This window comes from Erithacus rubecula (assembly GCF_903797595.1).
Source record: "Erithacus rubecula genome assembly, chromosome: 17".
In the NCBI taxonomy this organism is placed as follows: Eukaryota; Metazoa; Chordata; class Aves; order Passeriformes; family Muscicapidae; genus Erithacus; species Erithacus rubecula.
In genome coordinates this window covers 14,765,031-14,792,476 of record NC_136669.1, presented here as the reverse complement: position 1 = coordinate 14,792,476, position 27,446 = coordinate 14,765,031, and the positions used below count along the sequence as shown (strand labels likewise).

General features: G+C 54.6%; 1 protein-coding gene across 1 annotated transcript in view; it reads right to left on the bottom strand.

Moving 5' to 3' along the window:
- LOC306809474 (ankyrin repeat and fibronectin type-III domain-containing protein 1-like) overlaps positions 1-22,911 on the bottom strand; it is a 183,293-nt gene extending 160,382 nt beyond the window's left edge. The window contains 3 exon segments of the mRNA XM_079321035.1: positions 1,111-1,328; positions 4,296-4,489; positions 22,764-22,911. Coding sequence (XP_079177161.1) covers positions 1,111-1,328; positions 4,296-4,489; positions 22,764-22,882 — 531 coding nt within the window. The 5' untranslated portion in view covers positions 22,883-22,911.
- Positions 22,912-27,446: the final 4,535 nt, after the last annotated feature.

Below are 27,446 nucleotides of genomic sequence, written 5' to 3'. Positions count from 1 at the left end.
CAGAAAAAGCAGAGAGTTCCTTACCCCACAGCAGGGCCGTCTCATCCTAAACATCTCCAGCATCTTTCAGCTGCTCATCAGGTGCCCCATCCTGCTTGTGCTGAAGTTCCAAGTGCTTCCTGAGCCTGAGGCAGCAGTTCCCACAGAGAAGGTTCACTGGCAGTGCTGGGACTGTGAGCAGCTCCCACACACTCACCCAGGGCACCCACTGCTGTCCCAGCACGCTGCAGGACTGGAGCTGCCCTCCTGGGACAAAAGTGCTGCCTACATCCAACAATGCAGGCACAAGTAGGGAGGGTGAGCCCCCAGAACCACACTGTCCTGCTGTGACACTGTCCAGCTGTGACACTGCCCAGCTACACCAGAAGAAACCCCAGTGCGTGTGAGCCCAGAGGGAGCAGCCCTTCTCCTGGGACACAGCCTGGGGCAGGGTGAGCTGCCTCAGCCCATTCCCTGCTCCATTCCCATTGTGCCGACTCTCTCAGCCATTGCCAATCAACAGCGAGTGCTTCTCATCACGGCGACACCTGAGCCCTCATTACAACCCCGAGCGGGTACCGAGGCGGGGGGAGGACATCCGAACCCCGGAGTTGGGTGTCTCTGGGAAGGGGAAGAGCCCATTAAACATTGATCAGAGGCTCCCACAGCAGTGGTGCAGCCCTGTCGTATCCCTGCTGTCCTCCCAGAGCTCCCAAGGGCCAGGAAGGTCTGAGCTGCCCCAGGGACTCGGTGCTGGATCATCATTGCCCCAGCCCCTCACCAACGGCCCCTGCAAACCTTTGGGAAGGTGAAGCTCCTCACGGACACAAAGCTGAGGACAGGAAAACTCATTTCCCACTTTCAGCCTTGTTCTGTGCTTTGGACAGCAGTGCCCAGAGTGCAGCCCTCATCCCACACTTCACCCAGCTGCCCAGAGCCAGCGGGAGCCCATGGGGACAGGACCCTCCAGCACAGGGGCTGCATCACAGGCTGGGCAAAGTCCAGCTGCCACCTCCATCTGCTACACCATCCTGAAGCAGCCTCTCTGTGCTGTTTTACTGACACTGGTACACAAACAGCTCTCCAAGGTGTCAGTGTTCAGGGAAGCCGCGCGTGCGGGGCGATACTCACGAACTGCCGCCGCAGCTTGGTGCGGACGCGCTCGGCCTTGCTCTCGGCCGGGTGCACGGCGTAGCTCAGGGAGCCCAGGTGGTTGTCCACAGACAGGCTCTTCCTCATGTAGCATGAGCGGCTGCGGAAGTAGCTGAAGGGAGCGTCCTGCACCGCCGTGCCCAGCTGGGGGGCCCTGGGGGGCTCCGAGCAGTCGTCCTCCAGCCGCCAGGCCTCCCCTGCAGACAAGGAGAGGACTGCCCATCACAGTGTGAGCCACACACGTCCCATCCCTCCAGCCAGCTCTGGGGATGTTTGGTGGGCATCCCTGGACCCCTCTGGCCACCCCGCAGATGCTGGGAACTTACTCGGAGGGCAGGTGCCTCCCACAAATCCCAGACAACACCCAACCTGCCCACCCCAGGTACCCACAGCCCCGCAATCTTCCTGGCAGGAATCGGCCAAATACAGTTACAATCACAAAATGCCTTTTGTTGGAAGGAAGCTTAAAGCTCATCTCCTTCCAAGTTCCTGCCATGGGCAGGGACACCTTCCACTTCATCAGGTTGCTCCAAGCCCTGTCCAACCTGGCCTTGAAGTCTTGCTTTGTGAACAGGAATAATGAGGCAACACAAGTGTTATAAATTACAAAAGGATTTACTGCCATCTCCTCCTGCAGAAAAAAAAGAACAAAACCCTTTATGGCACAACCAGGAGCAAATCAACAGCCCCATGAAGGACAGAAGCCAGACCTCCCTTCCCCACCCGCCAACACCAGCAGCAACAGGATGCAGCAGTGCAGGGCTGAGCCCCGGGGACAAACACCACCAGCACTGAGACAGCGGCAGCAGTGGCAGAGGATAGCTGGCACCATGCAGGGCTGGTGATCCCAGGGCAGGACTGGCCACATTTCATTGCAACAAAAGGGGAAAACAACAAAACAACAGGAGATGTTTTCACAATATCACTGCTGCGCTTTTCTCCCCATGGCTCGGGCTGTCGCCTGCTTTTTGTCACCAATCTCCTCTTTACATCTGGAGCTTGCCCTGCCTCCTCCCCTCAGTGAAAATCACTGCTCAAGCCATGACAAACAATCAATAAGAGCCTTTTCTCAATTATTAACCCAAAAGGGCATCTCACAGGACTGCCTCCAGGGGCTCTCCCGCTCCTGCATCCTTGCCTCTCATTTCTGAAAAACCCAGCCCCTGAACAACCCTGATCCCACTACACCAGGGCTGAGGAGCAGAACACTTCTGGGGTTTAAAGCAGATAATGGCCCTAAGCCCCAATTCAGCAGTGCAGTCCAGTTTACCCAGAAAGCCTGTGGGGATTACATAGAATATGATGAGACACAGGATGGACTACAAGCCACCAGAGGAGGAACCACCGACATACACTGCCAGAAGGGCAGGATTAGATTGGACATTAGGAAGGAATTGTTCCCTGAGAGGGTGGGCAGGCCCTGGCACAGGGTGCCCAGAGAAGCTGTGGCTGCCCCTGGATCCCTGGCAGTGTCCAAGGCCAGGCTGGATGGGGCTTGGAGCAACCTGGGATAGTGGGAGGTGTCTCTGCTCATGACAGGGGGTGGAACAAGATTATCATGAAGGGCCCTTCCAACCCAAACCCAAACCATTCCATGAAAGACACAACCCAGAGCACAGCTCTCCAAGCATCAAGTAGATTTTTCTTCCCCTACTTTCAACTTAATAAGCTGCTGCTGCTCCTCTCCAAATGTCACCTCACACAACACAGGAACTGCTGTTTGAAAGCTGTGATTATTCCATGCACAAACACATCAATCGGAGGCAGATCCTGACTGCCATTGTGAGATAGCATCGCTCTGGGAGCGCAGCAGGGAGCACTGACACAGGAGACACAGGGGACATGTGGGGAAACCGCACGTGACAGGAGGAACCCGCCCCTGTGCTCACCTGAGATGGTCCAGCCACTGCCTGTGCCACTCGGTGTCCTTGAGACTGTCCCCTCCCAGCCCCACTGCTCTGCTGCCCTGAGCAAGGGAGGACCAAGGCCATGTGCTGAAGGAGGGGAAGGATTCACCTGCTGCACCCACAGCTCTGTGCAGGGCACCTCACCCAAGCACGAGGAGCTGAGTTCCAAATCCTACAGGGCACCTGGGCCACATCTGCTCTCACTGATCTCAGTTCCCCAAGGATCTTGGTGCTTTTGACCCCCTGCATTCTCCAGCACAGGACAGGAACTGGACCAGAGGCAGCTGCTCCCTGGTGTGCCCAAGGGTGATCCTCACCAAACTGGCTCAGTGATGTGCAAAGATCCGCTCTGTGCACAACTTTGTGGGAGAATAAGTAGCACCAGGAAATGAAACTCAGGCTGCAAAGCATCAAAATTAATCCAGGGTTTGGACAGCTGCTCTGCTGAACAACACAGGGATCTGACTGTGAGAGGGATAATTTAAGAAAAACCATAAAAATAAAAAAATCCAAGGGTGCTGTTTGAAGGGAGCTGTTTTATAAGGATTTTATTCAGCACTGAACTGTCAGCCCTGGCTTCCAGGCCTTATCTTTGTTTCAGTGTTAATAATCCCCTTTCCCATCACTTTTATAGTCCCAGCGTGGTTCTGCTGGCACCAAAAGCACTGAAACACTTTGGCCATCAGCAGCTTTGCCAATAAACTTGCTCAGAGCAGCTGGCCCAGCCATATTAGTATTTCATCAGGATCAGCATGAAAGTAGGAGAACATGACAAAAATCCTCAGGGCTGACCCAAAGGCCAACACACAGTGCTAGGCTGGGAGCATTTGCAAATCTCCAAGGCCAGGGCTGTGGGAAGAGCACAGCGATCATGTTCCTGCCACCACTGCTGGTGGAGACCAGCCACAAGTGCCATGGAAAGAGACAGAGAAAAGAGGCACCTGCGCCTGTTGCATTGGTATCCCACCCCAGCATCCTCAGGCACAAGACCCCAAGTGTCACCTCCCCACCTGGGGTGGCTTCCAACAGCCAACTCTTCTTTTTCACCAGCATAATGTGAAGGATGGGGAGGTTCATGCATCAAGCTCAAAGACAGACTCAACCAGGGGCAAAACCCCCCGACGTTCACCAAGAAGGGTATTTTCAGAGCAGAATGAACTCCAGGCGGGCTGCAGCTGGATTTGTGCCCTGGAGAAGCAGGAAAGCGTCGCTGGGATCCTGTTACCACAGAGGGGCGGGCGCTCGCCCTGCACTCACCGGCAGAAGGGACCGTGCAGCCCTTCTGGGGCTCAGAGCCCGAGGGCTTCTTGTAGGGCTTCTGCTCGGGCATCTCGTCCCTGCAGGCTGCGGGCTCCAGCAGGGGCAGCCGGCTCAGCACCGGCGACTGCGGGATGCTGGGCAGCGTCCGGGACTTGCCCAGCAGCGGCCGCTGCGGCTTCCTGTCCAGAGACCTGCGGGACAGAGCACAGGGCACGGCGTCAGGGGGACAGGGCACAGGGCACGGCTAGAGGGGGACAGAGCACAGGGCATGGCGTCAGGGGGACAGGGCATGGCGTCAGGGGGGACAGAGCACAGGGCACGGCGTCAGGGGGACAGAGCACAGGGCACGGCTAGAGGGGGACAGAGCACAGGGCACGGCTAGAGGGGGACAGAGCACAGGGCATGGCTAGAGGGGGACAGGGCATGGTGTCAGGGGGACAGAGCACAGGGCATGGCTAGAGGGGCACAGTGCACAGCTTCAGGGGGGACAGAGCACAGGGCACGGCGTCAGGGGGGACAGAGCACAGGGCACGGGCTGTTCAGGAGGTGGGAGGGGTCCCTCAGGCCAGGAACCCTCTGTGACACACATGCAGCCCGTGGCTGAGTACAGCGCCGTTCATGGAATCCTGTAATTGTTCCAGTTGCAAAAGTCCTCTGTGATCAGTAAGTTCAACCATTACCCCAGCATTAAACCATGTCCCTGTGTGCCACATCCTCAGGTCTTTTCAACACTTGCAGGAACAGTGACTCCACCATTGCCCTGGGCAGCCTGTTCCAACACCTTAATACCTTTCCCACCATGCAATTTTCCCCAAGATCCAATCTAAACCTCCCCTGACACAACTTAAAGCTGTTCCCTCTCCTGTCCCTGTTCCCAGAGCCCGATCCCCCTGGCTGTCCCCTCCTGTCAGGGAGTTGTGCAGAGCCACAAGGTTCCCCCTGAGCCTCCTTGTCTCCAGGCTGAGCCCCTTTCCCAGCTCCCTCAGCCTCTCCTGGTGCTCCAGCCCCTTCCCCAGCTCTGTTCCCTTCCCTGGACACACTCCAGCCCTTCAGTGTCTTTGTTGTTATGAGGACCCCAGAAGTGACCCCAGGACTGCAGGTGCCTCAGCAGTGCCCAGCACAGGGGCTGGTCACTGTCCTGGCCTGTGGCCACCCCATGGCTGGTACAGGCCAGGTGCCACCGGCCTCTTGCCCACCTGGGCACAGCTGACCCAGCACCACACTGCACCCTCTGTCACAAAGCTGCTGCTGTGCCAGCAAAGCCTTCTCCCCTGGCCAGGTACTGTAGTTAGGATTTGCATCTTGAGCTGCAAGGCACAATCAGCACAAAAAGATTTCAATCCCTCAGCCCACCTCAAAACTCCCAGATAATCTGAATTAACCAAGTAAAGAAACCAGACAGTTCAGGACTGAAGGGATAAAGATTTCCCTTGAGACAGTGAAACCCCCCATTAAACATCATCCACAACACCAGAAAAGGATGTGAGGCAGAAAACAGGTCACTGGACAGGTGCTAGGGAAGGTCCAGACTCCAGAAAGCCAGACTCACACAGCTGTGAGAGTCCCCAGGAACACATACATGGTCATGGAGAAACATAAATTAACTCAACTGAGCTTGATGATGGGGCTCCAGATCTGCAGGGATGACCAGGACACACAGCCATGTGTCAGCATGGCCACATGGTGCCTCCTCTTTCCAAAGCCCAGAGGCAGCCCAGGCCTGCAGGGGCATGGGAGCACAGCCCCTGCTGCTCCAGCCAGGGGATGGTCCTCAGGTGACCCCTCAGGGATGACACTGGCCCAGCCATGCTCCAGGGATCCCAGAAATGCAATGAAAAGGAGCACAGCCCAGCACTGGTGTGGGGTGTCCTGTGCTGAGGGTCACCCCAAGGCTGTCCCTGTCCCCTGCTTTCACAGAATCCACAGCTGAGCCCAAAGAAGCTCCCCAGCACACCACAAGGCTGCTCCAAAATCACAGAACCACAGAATGCTTTGGGTTGGAAAGGACCTTAAAGATCATATTCCAACCCCCTGCCATGGGCAAATCTCATAATGAATGGTACAGATCCTTCAAATTTCCATCTAAAACTCAATTCTTCACTGCTTATGCTCATTTGTTCTTGTGCCAATATTAATCTTTAGCTTAAATAATTATCCCCCCTCAATGGTGTTTGCTCCCATGATTAATTTTCATCATAATGAAGTTCCAGCCCCTTTCTGCCTGCATTTTTCAAGGCTGATTAACACAAGTTCTTTCAGTCTCCTCTCACAAAATTAGCTTTCATTTCCTCATGGATGTTTCCACACCCCTCACTGCCCTCCCTCTGTCTTGGACTGAGCTTTCTCCACCCATCCTGGAGCACCACAGAATCCCCAAATGGTCTGGGTTGGAGGGACCTTAAAGCTCATCCCATTCCCCACCCAGCCATGTCCAGGGACACTTCCACTGTCCCAGGCTGCTCCAAGCCCCATCCAACCTGACCTTGGGCACTGCCAGGGATCCAGGGGCAGCCACAGCTGCTCTGGGCACCCTGTGCCAGGGCCTGCCCACCCTCCCAGGGAACAATTCCTGCCCAATATCCCATCCATCCCTGCCCTCTGGCATTGGGAGCCATTCCCTGTGTCCTGTCCCTCCATCCCTTGTCTCCAGTCCCTCTGCAGCTCTCCTGGAGCCCCTTTATGCCCTGGAAGGGGCTCTGAGGTGTCCCTGGAGCCTTTTCTTCTCCAGGTGAGCACCCCCAGCTCTCCCAGCCTGGCTCCACAGCAGAGGGGCTCCTGATGATGATGCAGACCTGAGCTCCTGGTGCAGACAGCAGGGCAATTCCTCTGCCTGCCTGCATGTTCCACCACTAAATTCTACCCCATTTCACACTCCAGTGCTCAGGGTCATGCAGGCAGAGTCTATCTTGCCAGAGCTCCTGACTGTCACTGTGATGTTTGTCACCATGGGTCCTCACCCCCACTCTGGATGTGGCAGCAGCTCCCAAGTGGTGCCAGTCCAGTATCACTCAGGAGAGCAGGCACAGGACCAGAATGGTGCCACAGTGCCATGCAGCCACCTCCAGGGACACAGGTCACACCAGAGCAGTGCCACAGTGCCATGCAGCCACCTCCAGGGACTCAGGTCACACCAGCCCTGGGCACACAGCCACAGGCAGGAGCTGGGGCAGAGGGCAGCACAGACACCCCTGCCAGCCCTCAGACACAGCACATCCCCCACAGCAGGGCTGGGCAGCACATTCTGACATTAGGTCAGCAGTTTGTTGGTATAAATCAATCACATTCTCTCTCAATTCCCACGTGCTGCTACTCTGCTGCAGAGGAGAATCAGGAAGAGGTAAGACCCATGGGTTGAGGTAATAATTGAAATAGAGTTGTTGGTGGTGTTTATTATTATCATTATTACTATTGTTGTTATTATTGCATTGAAAATGGAGATAAATCAATCACATTCTCTCTCAATTCCCAGGTGCTGTTGCTCTGCTGCTCTCTGGGGTTGGGGCAGGGACAGCACTGCCACAGCCATGCCAGGCACTCAGCACCATCCTGCCACCCCAGGCCCTACGCTTCAGTGGGATCAGCATGGAAACAAGCTGTGCCAGGAGATACAAAGCCAGAATTAGCTTCCCAAGCAGTTTCCATTCCAGCAGAACATTTGTACCTCTCATCGTAACATATTTCACTGGCACAAGGCAACAGGGACAGAGCTTAACACATTGCTGTGCTGCATAAATGAGTTCAAAACATTCCTTTTTCTGTGCATGTAAATCCCAGGATACCTGTGTGCAGCTCCATCACCTGCAGAACCCCATTAGCATTTTAGTGCTCCCGTTCCTTTTGTGCTCACAGGGCCACTCACAACAGTCATATGGGGGAAAAAAACCAAAAGAATTCACTCTGTTAGAGAAGCAATTTTCAAGCTATGTATCTTCAGGCAGCAATTTATATTGTCAGAAAAAGCAAAGCAGCTAGAAACCTGTTCAGCTCTGAAATCTGAACTCAAATTCCCAAGCACAATTCAGCTCCATGGATTTACTATCCCACTTGTCATTGTTGAACCACAGCCCCTCGTTCATCCCAACCCCCAGTGGAAAAGGTAAAACCCATGAGCTGAGCTAATGATTGCAATAGAGTTGTTGTTGGTGTTTATTATTATTATCATTATTATTGTTGTCATTGTTATTACTGCAATGAAAATAAGAAAAAGAGAGAGAATATAATCCCAGACACATAAGTGGGGCCCAATACAGTCTCTCACCACCCAAAAAGCCCAGTCTGTTCCTCAGCAGCAGTAAGCCTCTCACAGCCAACCCCCCAGTTTCCATACTGGGTATGACATTCCATGGTCTGGAATATCCCTCTGTCCTGGCCACCATCCCTGGCAGTCCTTGCCACCTCCCCAATGGCAGAGCATGGGAAATGCAAAAGTCCTTGAATTAGGGGGAGCATTTCCCAGCAAACACCAGTGTGTTATCTACATTGTTCTCATCCTGAATCCAAAACAGCCCTGGACCAGCCAGGGGAAGAAAATGAGCCCTATCCCAGGGCAAAGCAGAGCTGGTGCCCAGCTCCAGAGGCCTCAGCAGTCAGTGCCAGGCGGGGCCTGACAGCACCAGGAAGTCACATTGCATCCCCGTCTGCTTCCCAAGCAGGCATCCCAGCTGGGTGCTATCAAGGATGCTACATCCCATTAGTAAAGATCCCTGATGGAGTGTAAAGCTCAATTAGAGAAGCCACAATCAACACTGTTACAGCATATATTTAGCTGCCGTTTGGCATTTGGGTAGGAAGGAGAGCACATAATCGAGTCATGACAGGGGTGGAAAAATCCTCCTGGCTGCCTGTGAGAACCCAGGCAGGAGCCCAGTGAATGCTCTGTCATCCCCAGTCTGCAGCCAGATGGGGAAATGTGGGAACATCAGCAGGGCCAGGTCCCTGCCCCAGCCCCAGGGACAGCTGTGGGGCAGCAGTGACTGTGCCAGGCAGGGGCAAGGCTGCTCCAGCAGCACGGGAAGAGAAGAAGGAGAACTCATCTCCAAAGCTGTACTGTGTCCAGCACCTTCCCCATGGTGACATCCTTCTCAAACCCAGGAAAGAGAGGGGAAGGGAGGGAGGAAGAAAAGTTTAATGCAAATTAAAAGCCAGCTCCTGCTCATTTCTGTGTGGGAGAAGCTGCTCTCCAGAGGGCACTTCCAGCCCAACCCAGAGTGTGTGGAGTCTGCAGCTTCCCAGGCAGGATAGGGGAGTTAGCACAGCAGCCCCAGCAGAACCCAGCAGCACCAGAAAGGGCAGCAGAAGGGGAAAATGCCTGTAAACCCACTGCTCTCACAAGCCAAAAAGGACCCCAGTAAGCCTCACTGATTTATATGATTTACCCAGGAAGAAAGCAAGGACACCTCCTGCACGTGTCCTGGAAACGCCTGAGGACGGTGACCCTCCAAAGAGTCCCACTCCTGGGAACAGGGAAGCCTTCATCCTGCCACAGCACCCAGTGCCAGCAGCTCTGACACAAACCTGAGCAGCCCCTGTGCTAATCCATTCCCAGAGGCAGGCTGCTGGTGGAACACAGCAAGGAGAAGAAGAGGTTAACCTGGGGAGGAAAGAGTAGCAGGGCAGCAGCTACTCCAGACCTTGCCCACCTGCTCCAGAGCTGTGGCTTGGTGACAGCCATATGCCCTATGAGGAACATGTGAGGTCACTTCCAAAACCCAAAGGGGACAGCACACGTCCCAAAGAGCTCACAGTCCCAAAACTCCAATCAGAAATAGACAGAGAGTGATGTCCCTCCTCCTGCAGCACTGCCCAGCATCCCACAGGTAACTGGAGGGGGCTCCCCTACCCCCCCAGGTAATAAATTCACTAAATCTCCTGAGCAAAGGAAGTAGCTAAAGCAGAAGGTTTGGGGCAGAACAGCTAAATGTGGTACAGGCTGAGGGTGGCAGGGATAGGGGCCATGAGAGCCCAGTTATTGCAGAGGGACGCTGCTCCCAGATCTTCCCAGCCCGTGGCTGCTCACTCACTTCTCAGCCTGCTCCTCCAAGGAGGTGTAACTTAGCAACCTGACCTTAAAAACTCGCAAGGGTTCCAGCTGGATTCAGGAAAATGAGAGATGTTACAAGGCAGGAGGAGCCATTACCCACCAAAGCCCCTCTCAGAGCAGGGTGTGGGGAGGGGGGTGCACCTCCTGCACAGCCTGAGCCCCTTGACAACAAAAACAATGGCTGCAAAATGCAAACAAATCAACAAACCAGCCACTTCCATTCCTGAAACAGCTCGTGGAGATGCAGCTGGGTGTGACAGGCACGGGGGAGAGCACAGGTCTCAAAGGGCTCACAGTCCCAAAGGCAAACAAGGGTGTTAAACAGCCAGGGCAGGAGGAGCACTGCATCCAGGTCTGGGGCCTCAGCATGACATGCATGTGGGACTGCTGGAACAAGTCCAGAGGAGACCACAAAGCTGCTCTGAGGGCTGGAGCCCCTCTACTCTGCAGCCAGGCTGGGAGAGCTGGGTGGTCAGCCTGGAGAAGAGAACGCTCCAGGGACACCTCAGAGCCCCTTCCAGGGCCTGAAGGAGCTCCAGGAGCTGTGGCTGCCCCTGGAGCCCTGAAGTGCCCCAGGCCAGGCTGGACAGATCCTGGAGCCACCTGGGGTAGTGGAAGGTATCCCTGCCCATGGCAGGGATAGAACAAGATGAGCTTCAAGGTTCCTTCCAACCCAAACCCTTCTGGGATTCTGTGAGGTTTCCCCACAGTGCTCAGAAGCTCTTTCTGGACAGAAGAAGGGGCAGCAGTGGCAGCAGACCCTGGGATGCAGCTCAGGGCAGTCCAACACCCAAAGCAGTGGCAGGACCCTGTGGAAGACAGTGAGTGCAGTTTAAGGGGATCACACAGCAGTGGTGAAGCCTAGAGAAGGAGTGTAAGAGGAAGAAGTCAAGTGGTAACACACAGAGTAGCCTTGGAAACCAAAGCCTGAGGATTTTGGAAGAGCTGAGCCTTTGCAGGGCATCCTCACCTGTTCGAATCACCAGTTTGCTCTGCAAACCTTATCAGCTGTGAGCAAACCCATGAGTCACTGGCACTATTTCCAGTGACCCTGTGGATGATAAAGCCAGAGAAAATCACTGAGAAATCTTCCCTTTGCATTCAAAAAACACCCAAACAAAACACCTTCCTTTCTGGCTGGCTGGTGTATGTGTGTGAAGAGTAGAAAATGAGAGCTGAAACAGAGCATCTTTCATCTGACTGTGAGACAGTTTCAAAGCAAAACAAAACCCAGAACAGCATTCAGTGTGCAAGTTCAGAAAAGGAGAAAACCAACCATGTGAAGCTATAAAAATACCTTCCCAGGCTCAGCTGTGAGCTGCTAAATACCATGATTTCCACCAGCTGGTTTCCAAAAGCTTCTTCTCCTGCCACCTTTCCAACTTGCAGAGCATCTCTGCCACGGGGCCATCGCCCCAGCACTGCACTAAACACTGCCAACAATGGCTCCTGTCCCTACAAACTGCATTTTCATTTGGAGGGATGTGGGAGGGCAGGACAGGGGGTCACAACTCCTGGTGCTGAGGGCAGCCCTCAGGAAAACATTTCAGAACTGCCTGGAGGAGGATTCAGCACCACTCCCTGCTATGAGCCCCTGTGCCTGAAGCCCAGCCCTGCTCCCAGCACCCAGGGAGTTGGGAGCCCTGAAAAGGGCCAGGGGTTCTTTTTGTGGCAGATGCTGCCACAGTTCCTGGGTGTGTGACAGCCAGTGTCACTGCCCATAGCCTCTCTCCCACCAGGTATTTCCCCAGTGCTAAAGAGCTGCTGCTGCTACTCACCCCTGGCACCACGACATCCTGGCATCCCGACACACCAAGCTGGGCACAGCCATCCCCAGGGAAACAGGTGAGAAAACACAAACCCTTCACGTCAGCACTCACAGACTGTGAGCTGTGGCTGTTTTGTAGCAACGCCTCCATTTCACCATTCACTGGAATCCAATTGTTGAACGGATAAGGAAATACATTGGAGCCAGACACTGCCATTCATTCATTCAAAAGTATGTTGGTTTCTTTGTTAAAAGAACCTTTATTTCCAGCTCTGTGGCAGGCAGTGAATGACATCCCCAGCCAGGGGGATGCTCCCTCCTCCCCCCAGTCCTGGAGCACCCCACGGGGTCCTTGCTGGTTGCCACCCTGCCCTCTCTGTCCCTGTGGGGCCACCAGACCACCCCCTTCACATCCTGCAGGGGAGAGGGGCCCTGGGCACTCTCCACCCTCCTGCTGCCCTGATCACACCCCATTAACAGGTGTAGAGCAGGGACCAGGTGCTTGGGAAGGCTCTGGCAGAGCCCAGCTCAGACCTGCTGGAGCAGCACCTGAACTACAAAAAGTCCAAAACCAGAAATTCCCTAGGGCCAGGGAAAGAAGCAGAAAGATTCAAAGAACATGAACTTTTATCCTGCTCACATAGTTCTCTCTGATAAATGGGGACAGATGACAGACAAAGGTGAAATGAATCCAGCATGACAGTGGAGCAGAGGAACATCCTCCTGGCAGCTGGAATGTGACCTGCATCCTCAGGGAGCAGTGTGGTGACTGTCCCCATGCTTATAGCCAGGCTATGGCATCCAGAGGAAGCAGACAGGATGGCCCCAAAGGCATCTGGGCTGTTCCAAAAGAGGCTCAGGGATCACTCTCCAGGAGGAGTAGGGCTGAGCCTTACAAAAAAGGGTGTTTGAGATGCAGAAAGAAGCTCCTTCCATGCTGAAAATCAGCTCACGAGCAGGATGTGACCCCAGGGACAGCCCCGGGGCAGGAGAGGCACAGCAAAGCCTGGCTGGGAAGGCCAGAGAGGGGAGAAGGAGAGTAAGGAGAGGAAGGACACGAAAGGAAGGAAAGGAAGGAAAGCCAGGACACAGCAAACAGCTCCCATTCCCCAGGTTTCCCAGATCAGGCCACAGACGATGTGCCCTGGCTCCTCTGTGGTGTTTATGCATCCCTTGTCTCCTCTGAAACATTTTCGAGACAAAAGCTAATGAAGCACAAGGAATGGATGACAAACATCCGGCTCTGTTATTTAAAGGTTGGCTAATTTACAGATAGTATAACGTAACACAAGTGCCTGCTTTGCATTTCCAAACACCCTTGGGGTGGATGTGAAGGGGCTCAGCATCACAGTCACCTCCAGCACCCACCTCCTGCCTCCTCCCCCCATTCCCAACAGAGTGCCTGGAGCAGGACTGGAGCCCAGAGGCTCCTGCACCACAACCCCCAGCTCCTGGTCCCGTTCCCAGTCTCATGACACAGGACTGGTCTCCCCTGTTGCTGCAAAATCCAAGTCACACGACAGAGGAGACAAAAAGCTGCTGAGATCATTTGGAAAGGATACTGCTGCTCCTGACAACCACTGGGGAGATGCTTCAGGCCTGAATTTGATGTGCTCCAGCACAGAAAGACACTCCAGACAGCTGGTGGAGCTGCTTGGTTTGCTTGAAATCCTATAATTTCTGCAGCAGGACCAAGTTTGCCAGCACTGGAGGTGAACAGGGCTAAGCTGATCCACCTCTGACTGTTAATCCCTGGCAAAAATACTTATTCACATATGCTTTGGTAAAAAAAGCAGATTTATAATCAATCACAGGTTATGTTGTTGTTTTAAATCTTCCTGAGCACCACCTTTCAACCAGAGCCTTAGGCTGCTTTTCATTTTCCTCTGAAGCACAAGAGGCAGGTCACCACCATGGTCAGAGAGACAAGCTCATTGAACAGGAAAAAATTGTTATGCTTCCAGTGTATCACAGTAAAATTCCTTAAAAAGAGGGTTTCCAGTGCAGGATTAATGGGGGCTGAGGGGAGCAGGCAGCAGAGCCCTGGCAAAGCCCAGCAGCTGCTCATGGCCAGGAAAATGGAGTTCACCTGTCTTGTGAGGGGAAGAACAGGAGCAAGCAGCCCCAAAACAGCCCAGAGGCAGGGCAGCCTGGGCACAGCACTTGGGACAGGATTCCTCCAGGGCAGAACCAGTCTGGGTCCCAGTTCCCAGCACAGCAGGAATGACCCATGGGGCTGGCTGGGGGCTGCCCATGGGATGCAAGGAAGCAAAGCCCAAAAACTTCCTATTCCAGACAAGAGCACAGCTTCAGCTGCCAGGCTGAATGAATCAAGGTTGGAAAAGACCTCTGAGATTACAAAATCCAACAAACAACCCAGCACTACCATAACTTTCCATGTCCTCAAGTGCCACATCCACACTTTTTTTTAGTGCTTCCAGGGATGGGGATTCTGCACTTCTGTGAGCAGCTGCAGCTCAGCACCCACAGAGGAAGGCAGAGCCAGGCTCTGCCAGGGGAAACACATCCCTGCTGCTGGAAAAACATCCCCTAAAATCCTCAGCTGGAATAGCCACCCACTCTCCCAGGCAGGAATTTGTCCCTGCCCCATCCCTGGAGGTGTCCAGGACCAGCTTGGATGGGATAGTGGAAGGTGTCCCTGCCCATGGGGTTGGAACAGGTGAGCTGAAAGCTCCATTCCAGCCTAAAACATCCTGGGATTCTATGATAAATGTTATCTATTTGTTCTTTAAAGCAACATAAAAATTCACTGGAGCTTTCCAGTTTTTCTACAAACATGGATTTGCAGCCAAAACATTGATGTACCAAGGACAGGCTCACAAATCCTGCACACAGGGCAGGCAGCAGAGAGCCTGAAGCATCCAAGCAGCCAACAGGAACAAATGCCAGCTTAAGGGGCTTCCAAACACCTCTGGAAGCACATGGATGCTCCAGGCAGCAGCACCCACACCCCACCCAAGGGGCTGCCTGGGGTGGGGGCTCTACTCTGCTCCCCCCACGCCAGGGGCTGCCACAGCCAGAAACCAGGAGAAGCTGCTTATTCCCACCTGCCTTCTTTCCATCAAAAAATCCAAAAATGAAAACTAAAAATATCTTGCATTAATTTGTATAATACCCAACTATTCCTACAGGAAAAAACACAGAATTTTTGTGGGGAAAAAATTGTTTTCATTATTAAAGTAAGTATTCTAGTTTTCCCATTTGAAATATTCCCAACAGTAGTGTCCTTTTTTCCTTTCCTCTTTGAAATGCTTCTTCCTGGGTCCAGAGAAAATCTCTTTTGTTGATATATCCCCTCTCCCTTCCTCCCCAGCTCTCTCTGAGCTGGCTCAGCCACCTCCTGCAGGACAGCATCACCTGGGGGCTCTCCCTGGAGCAACCCTCTCCTCCCCCACCAAGGGCTGTTTGAAGGACAGAACATCCCCAAACTTCCCTGCAGGAGGGTGCTGGGCTCCTGCACCAGGGGCATGGGCAGAGGATATTCTGTGCCCAGACACCTCCAAATCCCAGTGGCATCTCCTCCCTGCTTCCAGGCTCTGCCACCACCCCACAGGCACTCACAGCTCTGACACTTTCATCCTTCCACTGTCCCCACTGCCACTCAGCTCAATGTGACACGGACACCAAGCCCCTTCCCTCCACCCCCAGGTGATGCCACTGCAGTGGGACATTGCCCAGGTGCTATGGGGCAGGCAGCACCCCACAGCTGCCCTGTGCCTGCCAGGGCCCCCCAGCTCCCACTCCCACCTGGAGCAGAGTGACAAAGCCATCCTTGCCACCAAGCCAGGACCTGGGCTGCCCAGTGTCCCCTTGCACCCTGGGGGCTCACAGGTGTCCCCCCAGATCCCAGGGGCTGCCCAGTGTCCCCACACAACCCAGAGACTGCCCAGTGTCCCCACACACCCCAGGGGCTGCCCTGTGCAGTCAGGAGCAGGCACAGAGGGCACCCAGAACAATCCCATTCAGAATTTTTCCCAGCCAGCCAGCACTTCTCTCAGAAGCTGTTAACATTCCCACTGCTGTCTAGAATCACTTCCTCCCTTCTCTCCCGGTGTAGATTGCTGGGGCTGCTGTTTCCTACCTGCACCTCCACCCAGCTGTGACTCAGTGCCAGAACAGTGGGAATTAGGAATCCAGCAGCCTTTCGAGCAAAGTGTGACTCACAGGCCGAGGCTCTGTGCTGAAGGAGCCAGCTCCTGCAGTCACGCTCTGTAACTCCCCTTAATACCAGTTTCATTCCCTCCTCCCACTATCCCATCCAACTACCACTCCAAAATAAAGGATACCCATTCATCTTTTTCTGCCTAATCCAGGCAAAGATGAGCTTCAGCTTGTGCAGAAATTAGACAATTCCCAAGCTCATCTCCCATCCCAAAGATTTGCCTTCAAAGGAGACTGGAAGCCAGGCAGAAAGGGAGAACACTGGGTGCAATGCTTGTCTTTAGCTAAAACATGGCCCTAAACCCCAAAAAGATGACCCTGGGAGCCTAGATGTGGTCTGTCAGATGCAGGAGGCTTTCCCTGCCAGCTCCCAGGCCACACTTCTATGGGATAGATCTTAAACATCCCTCTACACACAGCCATGGGAGCAGGTTTTTGAGGAGCAGGAAGAGGCAGAGAGAGGCCCAGAGCATCCCTAGCTCTGTGCACATCACCTCCCCCTGCATCCCAACAGCCAGGAGGGGACAGAGCCACAGCCCACGGCCAGACCAGGAGCTCTGTGCAGCTGAGACCACACCAGGGGAGCTGCAACTGGGAATGCACCAGGTGTCCCCCCTGAGCACAGGAACCCTGGAGAACCAGGACAGATGAGGTTTGGCCTTGCAAGGACAGGTCTGTTGGGGAGACAGATTTCTTCTCTGTGCTGCTCCCCAAGACCCCTCCTGACAAACCCCAGGCACAGAGCAGCAAACAGCAGGGAAAGTCAAAAGGCTTCTTCAGGTTTAATTTACAATACCTAGGCAGCTCAATCAAGCAACAAAAGCTAAATGTCATTTCCTCCCATGGCACTGCCACTCTGCTCACAGTTGTTCACGTCTGACAACTTGTCATTGTCATGAGACACAGGGGACACAGCCTGGGGAAAGGCTGGCACAGCAGAGAGGAGGAAGGCTCAGTCCTGCAGCTCACCACAGACACCAGCACTGAGAGACACGGGCACCTTTGTGAGCTGAAGGGCACCAGTGACCCCAGCAGGCACCACACAGGGCTGTGGGAAACAGCACAGAGCCATGCAATGGTTTGGGTTGGGAGTGACCTCAAACTCATCTCATCCCACCCCTGCCATGGGCATGGACACCTTCCACTGTCCCAGGCTGCTCCAAGCCCCATCCAGCCTGGCCTTGGGCACTGCCAGGGATCCAGGGGCAGCCACAGCTGCTCTGGGCACCCTGTGCCAGGGCCTGCCCACCCTGCCAGGGAACAATTCCTGCCCAACATCTAATCTAAATCTTCCCTCTTGTAGTTTAAAACCATCCTCTCTTGTCCTGTCACTGTCTGCCCATGTAAAAAGTTGCTCTCCCTCTTTTTATAATCTTTATGCACTGGAAGCGTCTCTAAGGTCTCCTCAGAGCCTTCTCTTCTCCAGCTCTGAGCCTGTCTCCATGGGAGAGGGGCTCCAGTCTTTGGAGCATCATTCCAAACAAGCCTTACCCAAGAGAACACAGGCTGCCTTTGAAGACAGCCTCACAGAGCTGTGCAGCCTCAGGCACCCCAAAACCTGTCACCACATTTCCAGCCTCCAGCTGAATGAGGCTGAAGTTTGCAGCTCCAGCTCCTGAAGCTCTTTCCCTCATTGTGGCCCAGCCAAGCTGTGAAAGTGCTGAGGCTCCTCTGCCTGTTCCAGTTAAGAGGATTAATGGATGCTGTGTGAAACAGGCATGGGCTGAGTCATCCACACTGGATTTAGGACTTCCAGCACCAGCACTGACCACTTGCACACAGTGGTGATGGACATCCATTTGTTAGCAGGTTACAATGATCTGTTGCAGCAAAAAATGGGAATCCATGCAGCCACATATTTTCCTGCTGGTGTTTCAGCAGGCAAGGGAGATGTGAGCACTGGGAAGTTTGGAGTACAAGTGTCACAAACACCTTACTGACTAACTCCCAAAAACTTTCCTCTTAACCCAAAACACTCCCAAGGTCCTTGCTAGCTTTCTCCTTTAAATGCAGATATCTTTCCATATGGACGTGTCCTTTGGCAGCAGAAAGCTTTTGTTCAAAATGTGCCAAAAACAAAGCAGGAAAAGTCAGTCAAACTCTCAGCCATGCAGGACAGCCCCTCAGAGTCAACCCTTTGGGCATCTTTACCTGTCTCACCCTGTGTGCTGCTAACACAGGAGCTGTTCCCTCAGTGCAATTTCCCAGCCCCAAAACTTGCCAGTTCCTGCTGTCCCCCATCACAATTGTGCTTGAACATAGACGTGCTGTCAGAGCTGAGGAGGTATTTTTAAGCACCCAAAAGCAACTAAGCACAATCCTGCCAGGAAAACATTCCCCACCACCCCTCCCCACCTCAAAACCCATCACACTGCACACTGGGGACATGGATCAGGGTGTCAGTGTGGAAAAGAATGGGCTTTACCCCCAGGTTTTTGGGGGTTGTCAGCCCTGCTGCCTCCAGGGCTGAAGGTGCCCCCCGGAAGCAGGATGCAAACCCAGGCACTAATCTCCCCCATCCTGAATATCTTCTTTTCCATAACTAGACAGTGATCTCCTGAGGAGCTCATCAAAGCCCTTCTGTGGGGACTCTGTGGGGCTTCAGGGACCACAGAGAAGGGGAGAGGTCAAGGAGGGAATAGGCATCAGCTTCCTAAAGCCAGGGAAGGGATCTATCTCAGAACAGCCCCGGGTCAGTCCACAAGTTCCTGCCTAGAGAAGAAAATTTCTCTCAAATGCCACCGCTGGACAGGACTTGGGATTTTTAAAAACTTTCAATTGGGATTTTTAATGATTTTTTAATGAACTAGTTGCTGTTGCAGGTCACCTTTGTGGTGATAGAACTGGCAGTTCTGCTTTCCTGCACTGCACCCAGACTGACAGCAGCTCCAAGAGCTGTAAATTGAAATTCCCCACACTGACTAACTCTGATGTGGGATCCCTGTCCTCCCAGAATCACTGCAGGCCCCGGGGCCCAGCCCAGTGCTCTGCCAGGTTGGCTCACTGCTACCTGACAGCCAAGATGCCTGGGAAGTGCCACCCAGTTCCAGGAGTTCCAGCCCCCCCTGGAGCCTCCCTGGCTCATTCACAGCAGGGCAGGGCCACTCTCTCAGCCCAGTGACAGCACAACAACACAACAACATTCTGATCCACTTGGAAAAAGCTTCAGGAACCCAAAATCAGTTGTCTAGACCTTTCAGTTTACAAATAGCTCACCAAAAGAAGAGCTATTGAGTGTAACTTGCCTTTCCCTTCCATTTCTCTTCCACCCCAGAGTGGATCCCCTGTGCCCTTGCAGACACCACACAGAGCTGGGCACAAGCACACCAAGGCTGGCACCACAAGATAGCACAAACACAACCCCCAGAGCTCAGCAAGCACCCCCAGCCCCTCCTGTGCTTCACCCACAGGCCCTGCACCCAGCTCTGCAGACAAACCCACAGAGCCCTGCGATGCTCCTGGCTGTCATCCCTCCCCAAGCCCTGCTGCTCCAGAGCTGTCACCTGGAGTTCCTCGTTCATCCATCACTGCCCCTGCTAGACCAAAAAGAAATTGCTGCAAATAAATCAGCTGTACCCTTGGGCTGGGCTTGGCTGGGGAGCTCACTAATACTGCCAGCCCCTGGCCCAGCAGAGCTGCACAGGGGACACCCTGAGCTCCACCTTGTCACACCTGGAGCCTCCCAGCCCCAGGGACAACTGTCCAGGTGATCGATGGACACACTCTGTGCCACAGGTGGGGCAGAGCAGGAGGGCAGAGGCTGAAGAGCTTCTGCAAGCCGAGCCTTTGACCAAAAGCACCTCAGTGAGATGATCTCCTGCTGGGCTCCACTTCTGCACACAAGTCGGAGCCCACAAATTCTCAAGCCCAGCAGACTTACTCATCCCAGCTCACTCATGGTGCTTTATCTGGAGGCGTAGTTTAAAAATGCAGGAATATTATTTAAAACCGTAACTGCACACCTGCTGCTTTCTGTGAGGTCCTATGAGAATGCGTGGGACCACTATATTTAGAATTTAATAACTCCAGTCAGTGCATGCTCTCGACTGAGTACCTGCCTACGTCTGTTCCCTGTGGTCCCAGGGGATTTTGCAGCCTTGGGAAGCATGGTGGGAGCCTGGCAGCCCTGAGCAAGGCCAGGGCAGGGCTGTGCTGAGAGCTGTCACACATCCCCCTGCTGAACCCTGCTGATCTCTGTTACCTCCATGCCTGTGGAAATGTGGGAGCTGAGCATCTTACCTCCATGCTTCACTGGCCCACAACAGTGAAGAAATGAAGTAAAAGCAGAAAGTTGATCCAGCAGAGCAGGAAGAAGCACCATCTAGAGCAAGGGCAGGGCCAGACACTGCAGCAGCTTCCTTGTATTGGCTTTTGGATCCCAGCCCTGGAGATTACCTGGGGCTTCTCAAGGTACAGACATTGGGGGGGAGGGGGGACAGGCAGAAGCTCAAGCAGCTGGGGTGACAAGTGACACTGATTTCAAAGCACCCCACACTTCAATCTACACTTAGTTTCACTTTCATAATCAACCGAGGCAATCAAGGCAATGTGCTCAGCACCCCCAGGTGCACCGAGCCCTGTCACTGTGGGGTCAGGGACACCAGGAAATCTGTCCACACACTGGGATCCAGCCCAGGGGAGCTGCCCTGGAGCAGCTGCACAGCCCAGGGGGCAAAACAGGCAGAGTACAGCTCCCTGCAACTCGAGCTTGGCCACAGCAGAGCAAGGGCATGCACAGGATCCCTGCTGGGGGGAAGGGTCAGCAGCCCCAGGCTAAGCCCTGACAGGCAGTGGCCCTGGTGGCCACATCTGATCACAGAGAGCCACAGTGCTGCAGGGGACAACTCAGACACAGAATGATTCGGGATGAAGGGACCTTAAAGCTCATCCCATTCCAGTCCCTGCCATGATGATAGCAGGGATGCCTTCCACCACAGCAGGTTGCTCAGAGTCCACATCCACAGCCAGCATCTCCTGGAAAATCTGGTACATGAGCTACACACCATCAATGCCACTCCTGTGTAGCTCACGTGTGGCTCATGTCCCAGAGCTAGGAAGGCACCATGACATCTCCCATTACAGAGGAAACCACCCAACTCACCCCAAACCCCAAGGTCCAAGACTGCAGCACCCTGTGCATGGGGCAGCACCACCTCCTGTCCCTGGGGCCAGGCACTGGCACACAGCAAACCCCAGGCACGTCCTGTGCTCAGCAGCACCTGCACAGCACACCTTCCTCACACCCAGCCCCCCACCAGGACAGCCAAAACCTGAGGGCAGGAACCAGGGTTTCTGTGCACAGCCCCATTAGGAGCAGAACAAAGCTCCTGGCTCCAGCAAGAATGTTTCCGGAGAAATGAGTGAGTGGGGAAGAGGCGACTCCTGGTCAAGCCCCAGGGAAGAAGGGAGACAGCAGTGGCTGTGCACAGCTCACAGCAACACCAGCAGCAGCAGGAGGGCTCCAACTGCATCTGAATCTGGAGATATTGTAATTACCTTACAAAGTGCTCAACGACCAGGGAGAAAGGTAAGTGTACCTTCCTTGGTGGTACTTGGCATTATTTTTTGCTCTGTGTGTCCCTGCACAGATCTACACCCCACAGCAGCAGGGAGGCACTGTCTGCAGGTCAGCAGGAGATCTGGGGACACGCTGCTCAGGCTGAGCCCACACAAATGGGGAAGAGCAGCACCGAGTGCTAGCCCTGTCTTACAGGCTGCACGAAACATCCAAGGAGAAGACACACAGGCACAGAGCAATTTTCTTAATTGCAGTAACTGTGTTTACATGCAAAACAAGGATGTGTGCAAACCCCCCAACACAACTCTGAGTGCTCACATGCTACTAGAGGATTTGCAGTCAGCCCAAATGCCGCCCTCCCCATCCCCACTGTGATCCCCTCATCAATCCATACCCCAAAGAAGCTGCTGATGAGCCATGTGTCTGTCTGCCCAGAGGAGCTCCCCTCTCCACTGCCCAGACCCTTCCTACATGACAGGAGGCTCCATCAGCACCTCATACACACAGATTACACTTCTCCTGAGAAGCCACTTTTTGCTGCCCCTGCAGAAAGGCTTTTGCATGGGGCAGGTGGAAGGAAGGGCGATTTTGGTGCAATGACCTCACTCCTCTGATGAGGGGACAGTGCAGTGGCACAGCAGAGAGCACCAGGCAGAGGCAGGCACAGGTGCACGTGGTCACCCAGCAGACACCCAGGATGTGGCACCAACACCTGGGACGTGCCCCGGGCAGGGATGCCAGGTCACAGAGCATATCAGAGTCATCCCGCAGCAATGAGGGACGTGGGACCCCCAGACAGGAACGGGGTGATGCTTGCAGAGCCCTAGGCTTGCTCCCAGCCCCCTCCCAGCCCAAGAGAGACAAACACAAAGCAAAGCAGCGAGGATTGCACGTCCCATCCCACAGCCCCAGCACACTCGGAGGCACCAGGACAGGCGGGTCGCTGCCGCCCCGTACCTGCACTCGGTGACACTACAGCAGCAGCTGCCGCTCCGCCGGCCCCAGCGCCTGGAGCGCAGCTCCGGCCTCGACTTCCTCAGGCTGAAATACTCCGTCAGCTTCCCAAACGAAGCCATGGCTCCCGGTGCCCCTGTGTCCCTGGGCACACTGGTGCATGCCACACGCCGGCCGTGCCCGCTGCCGGCCCTTGGCACCGGGAGGGAGCGGGGCTGCGGGAGCCAGCACGGGGCACGGGGAGCTCAGCCACCAGTTACCTGCACGGTCCACAGCACGTTCCAGCGAGCCCTCAGATGTGGAGGGTGCTAAGTCCTGCCTCCCTGAGCCAAGCACGGGTCCCAGCTCAGGGCAGCTGGCGGCTGCACATGTATTTCATGTGATGCTGCAGAGCTGAGTGGAGGAGGAAGAGGAAAAAATTTAGAAGAGCTTGCTGGAAAGGGTCCCTCGGTAGCGCTGGCACAGGTCTGTGAGCCTCCACAGTGGGTGGCACTGGGCGGGTTGGAGGAGCTGCCCTCTGAGTAGGTGGCTCAGCGTGGCCGTGGTGGCCCTCGGATGAGGGAAGGGGATGAGGTTTGATCTCAGTGGCGATGAGAAACCCCAAGAAATCGGCTGCTCAGATGAATTTCCAAAGGGTCTGCTCTTACAGCGTGGAGAGGATGCCCGCTTGCTCTTCCCAAGGCTATTCAGAGTCCACCAGTTTTCCTCCCTCCCTGTTTTCCAGAGCCGAAGGCACCCTCAGCTGCCAGCAGCACCTACCTACCATGACTTTCCAGCCTGTCACCAAACACCTGAGCCTAAGGAGAGGGACAGGCATTTAAAGCAAGCGAGGTTGATCCAAGTAGAGGTCACCTGTGAGCTCTGCTCCCCACGCTCCAGCACAAAGCCTTTCCACAGCAGACAGCAGACACGGGGATACTGCGAACCCGAAGGGAAATCCTCCTGCCAGCCCTCCCCTAGTCAGGAGCACTTGTCTCTGCATCCTCAGTGCCTGACGCTAGCTGGGCGGAGAAAAAAACAAGGGCTTCAGAAAAAAACCACCCAAATCTTGCTCAGCCCCACGGAGCAAAGCCAGATCAAGTCAGTGAAGCGTATCCAGGGAAAGGGGCGTCTGACGGCGACTCTCAGCCATGCCAAGAGAGGAAACAGCAAGAAAAACTGGTGGTAACTCAGCTGGCAGAGCCCCAAGCTCCCTGAACACCCTTTTATCCCTCCGGTGTGGATGCCATGTTAAAAAATAAACAACCTGCATTCATTGCTATTTCCTTGCTCAGAGCCATCCCCTGCTAGCAGCCCCCTCGCCACCAGGGACAGCCATCTGCCGCCGAAAGCCCTTCCTGACCTCCACTTCCCTCCTCCCTTATTTTCTTTCTTTTCCTATAGACTCCGGCTCAGCTTTCCCCTGGGAATGAAATGCCTGAGCAGCCGGGTGCGCGGAGCACGGCCCAGGGACACTCTGTGACCGGCACAGTCACAGTCCCCGTCCGCGCTTTTTTTTTGAGGGGGGGGGCAGAATTTGTTCGCAGCATCCCCACCCCTGCTCCCCGCTCCGGGCGCTGCCATTCATCCAGCAAACGCGGCGAGCCGCAGCCCTGCACGCAAAGCAGGGGGCTGGCGATGCTCGGGGGGCTCCGCGTCCGCGGGGACCCTGCCAGCAGCTCCCCCGGCACCTGCTCCCTCCTTGGTACACACGAGGAGGAGAGCGGGGCTGCTCCCCTCTGGCAGCTGGGGAAATAAAGCTGCTCCCGCACAGCCACCCTCCCCCGGCTCCCACCTGCTCCCTCCGAGGGGCTCCGCCGCGGCTGGGGACGGTCCGGGGCGCTCGATGGGCTTGTGCGGAGGGCAGAGCATCCGCCGGCTGCTGTGCGCAGCGGGAGCCGGCAGCACTGCCACTGTCACCCCTCTTATCTGCCATCGGCTCCCCGTTACCGAGCACGGTGAAATGCAACACGCCAGAGGAGGTCAGATGAGCGGAGCGGAGCAGCCGGGGAGAGCAGAGGGGGCTGGCGGGAGGCAGTGGGGAGCAGATCAGGGCAGAAGGGGACAAACTCTTGTTTCCCTGCTATGGAAAAGGCACAGCACCGGCACTCCCGGAGGAAACGGGGCTGAGGCACACACACCTTGGAGTGTCAGCGGGTCACCGGCAGCGGCGATGGCTCCTGCCTATGCCAAGGCAACAGGACAGGGGCTGGACAGGGCAGCAGCAAGAGCGGGGTTAATTTGAATCCCTCTCTTCCCCCTTCCTCTCATCACCTGTTGGGAGGGCAGAGGAGCAGCGACGCTGCCCCAGGGATCCTCCCTTGGCATTTGCAAAGCAAAACTGTTTGGGGACAAAAGGGCAAAGGAGGAGGATCCGACAGACACAAAACCCAAGGAACGAGCCAGGCTTCCCCAGCATTCCAGCTGCGTGGGGGACACCCTACAGCCAGGGACAGCACACATCTGCAGTACCCTCCGGTGGGGGTAGGTAGGAGCCACAGCTCCTGGCAGGGCAGAGCTCGGTCCGTGAGCCCAGCAGCGCTCACCTGGAAAACAAACAGGAGGAAATGCTACCCTCTGAAACCTCTGGGGAAGCTGGGGATGGTGGCATGGAAGGTATCAATGCCTGAAAGCTCAGACAACTCACAAACACCTCCATCTGTGCCCAAAAAGCGGATTCCAGCCCCACAGCATACCCCAGTCACCTGGATCAGGCTGACTGGGATTCATCTGGCTGAAAGCAAAACCAGTGCTGGTGCAGCTCCCACAAGCTCCCACATCACTCCTCTGCTTTTGTGCTTGGTGCCTTGGGGCAAGGGAAGGGCTGTCTCCTTTGCCCCAAGGACATGGAACAGCCCTCAGGCCCTTCCCTGCTCAAAGAATGAGTGGTCAGCCCTCCAGACAGGGCTGTCACACCGGCTGGCTCCCAGAGGAGCTCGGTGCCTCCTAGCAGGCAGCAGAGGCAATTGCCAAGATACTGCTGAACTCTAATGTCACATTAACAATCTGCTGTGCTGGGGTTTGCAGCCACGTACTCAGCGATGCGACAGCTTCCCACTTCCACTTATCAGTGGAATGAAACACTTCATAAGCGAAACAGTAGCTTAATTTGCAGAGACATAAACTGATTGTTAAGAGGAGCTTTGGAGGAGATGTTAAAGCAGGAATCAGAACCCACACGGCGCTGGGAGTTGGGAGATGCCGAGCACGGCTGCACCTCACCCAACCCTGGCACAGGCATCTCACACCTCTGGCTGCAGCACTTGGGGGGAGAAAAACACCCACAAGTCAAATACAGCCTGGGTCATCTCACACATTCCTGTGCATGTACTGCTTTGGGCCCTAGAGACCAGCATTCCCCATTTCAGAATCCTCCAAACACAGTGAAGCCATCACAGATGCGGGAATCAGCACCAGTCCCAGCCTGTAAACAACCAAAATGCTTTTTCAGGCAGAAATCATCACAGCTCCATCCCAGCACCTCAGACACTCTAAATGTGAACTGGGAAGCTTCTCTTCCAGGTCCTGTGGCCAGCCAGCACAGTGGGACAAGCCAGACAGCCCTTGCAGCATTCCCAGAGATGCCTTGCACCCCCAGTCCCGATGCTCCTGAGCCCATGGTGAGCAAACCAGATCTGGTTACATCTCTGTGGCTTCCCCAAGCAGCTTTTGCTCCAATTACACTTCTTAAATATGGATAGGCAGCAGCAGGGAAAGAGGAAAACGGGGTTCTTCTGAGCTGACAGCTCCTCCATCCACTCCTACAGTCCAAGAGGACCCTAATTGTATTTCTCCAGAGCTCCAGTTTCACTCCACACCTAGACCACTCAACACCAGTTAAACACATCCATTTTCCAGCCCTGGCGCTTCTGGGGAGCTGCATCCCTAAAAGCCACTCAGCAGGTGATGCAGAGCCCATCCTGCTCCTCCTTCAGTCACGTTTCCCACAGCTCATCCCTTCCCCGGGACAGCACTGGGGATGCTCACCAGTACCTGACCTCCCAGTGTTTGGGGGAAGCAATTAAAACACCTTTAAGCCATTTGTCACACATCAGCTCCCAGTCAAATCTTTCAGCCAATTCAGATGAATTTTAATAATCACTATTTTTTAAATTTCTGAGCATTAATTTTTTGGAGGTTTAGAAAGTAAACTTCTTCCACCCTATTTTAAATACACCCACAGTGACTGAGGCCAAATTTTTCACTGCTGGTTAACCCAGCATACCAGAGAATCATCAAATGTTTTGGGATAGCTATAAAAATAAAATTGGAATACATTATTTCACAGGATGTTCAAAACCAATTATCAACATGTGCATGTGAAGAAATATGTTACATACAAGTATGACCTGATTTAAGAAACAGATGCACAAGAGGCATTGGAACAAATTTAGAGGAGCCCATGGAGAAGCTCCAAGGGCTGGAGCCCCTCTGGAGCCAGGCTGGGAGAGCTGGGGGTGCTCACCTGGAGAAGAGAAGGCTCCAGGGACACCTCAGAGCCCTTCCAGGGCATAAAGGGGCTCCAGGAGAGCTGCAGAGGGACTTTGGAGTGACAGAAGAAGGGGGAATGGCTTCCCATTGACCAAGGGCAGAATGAAATGGGATATTGGAAAGAAATCTTTCTCTGTGAGTGCACATGAGTGGGTTGGCAGTGCTGAGGTAACAGTTGCACTCGGTGATCTTGGAGGACTTTTCCAACCTAAATGA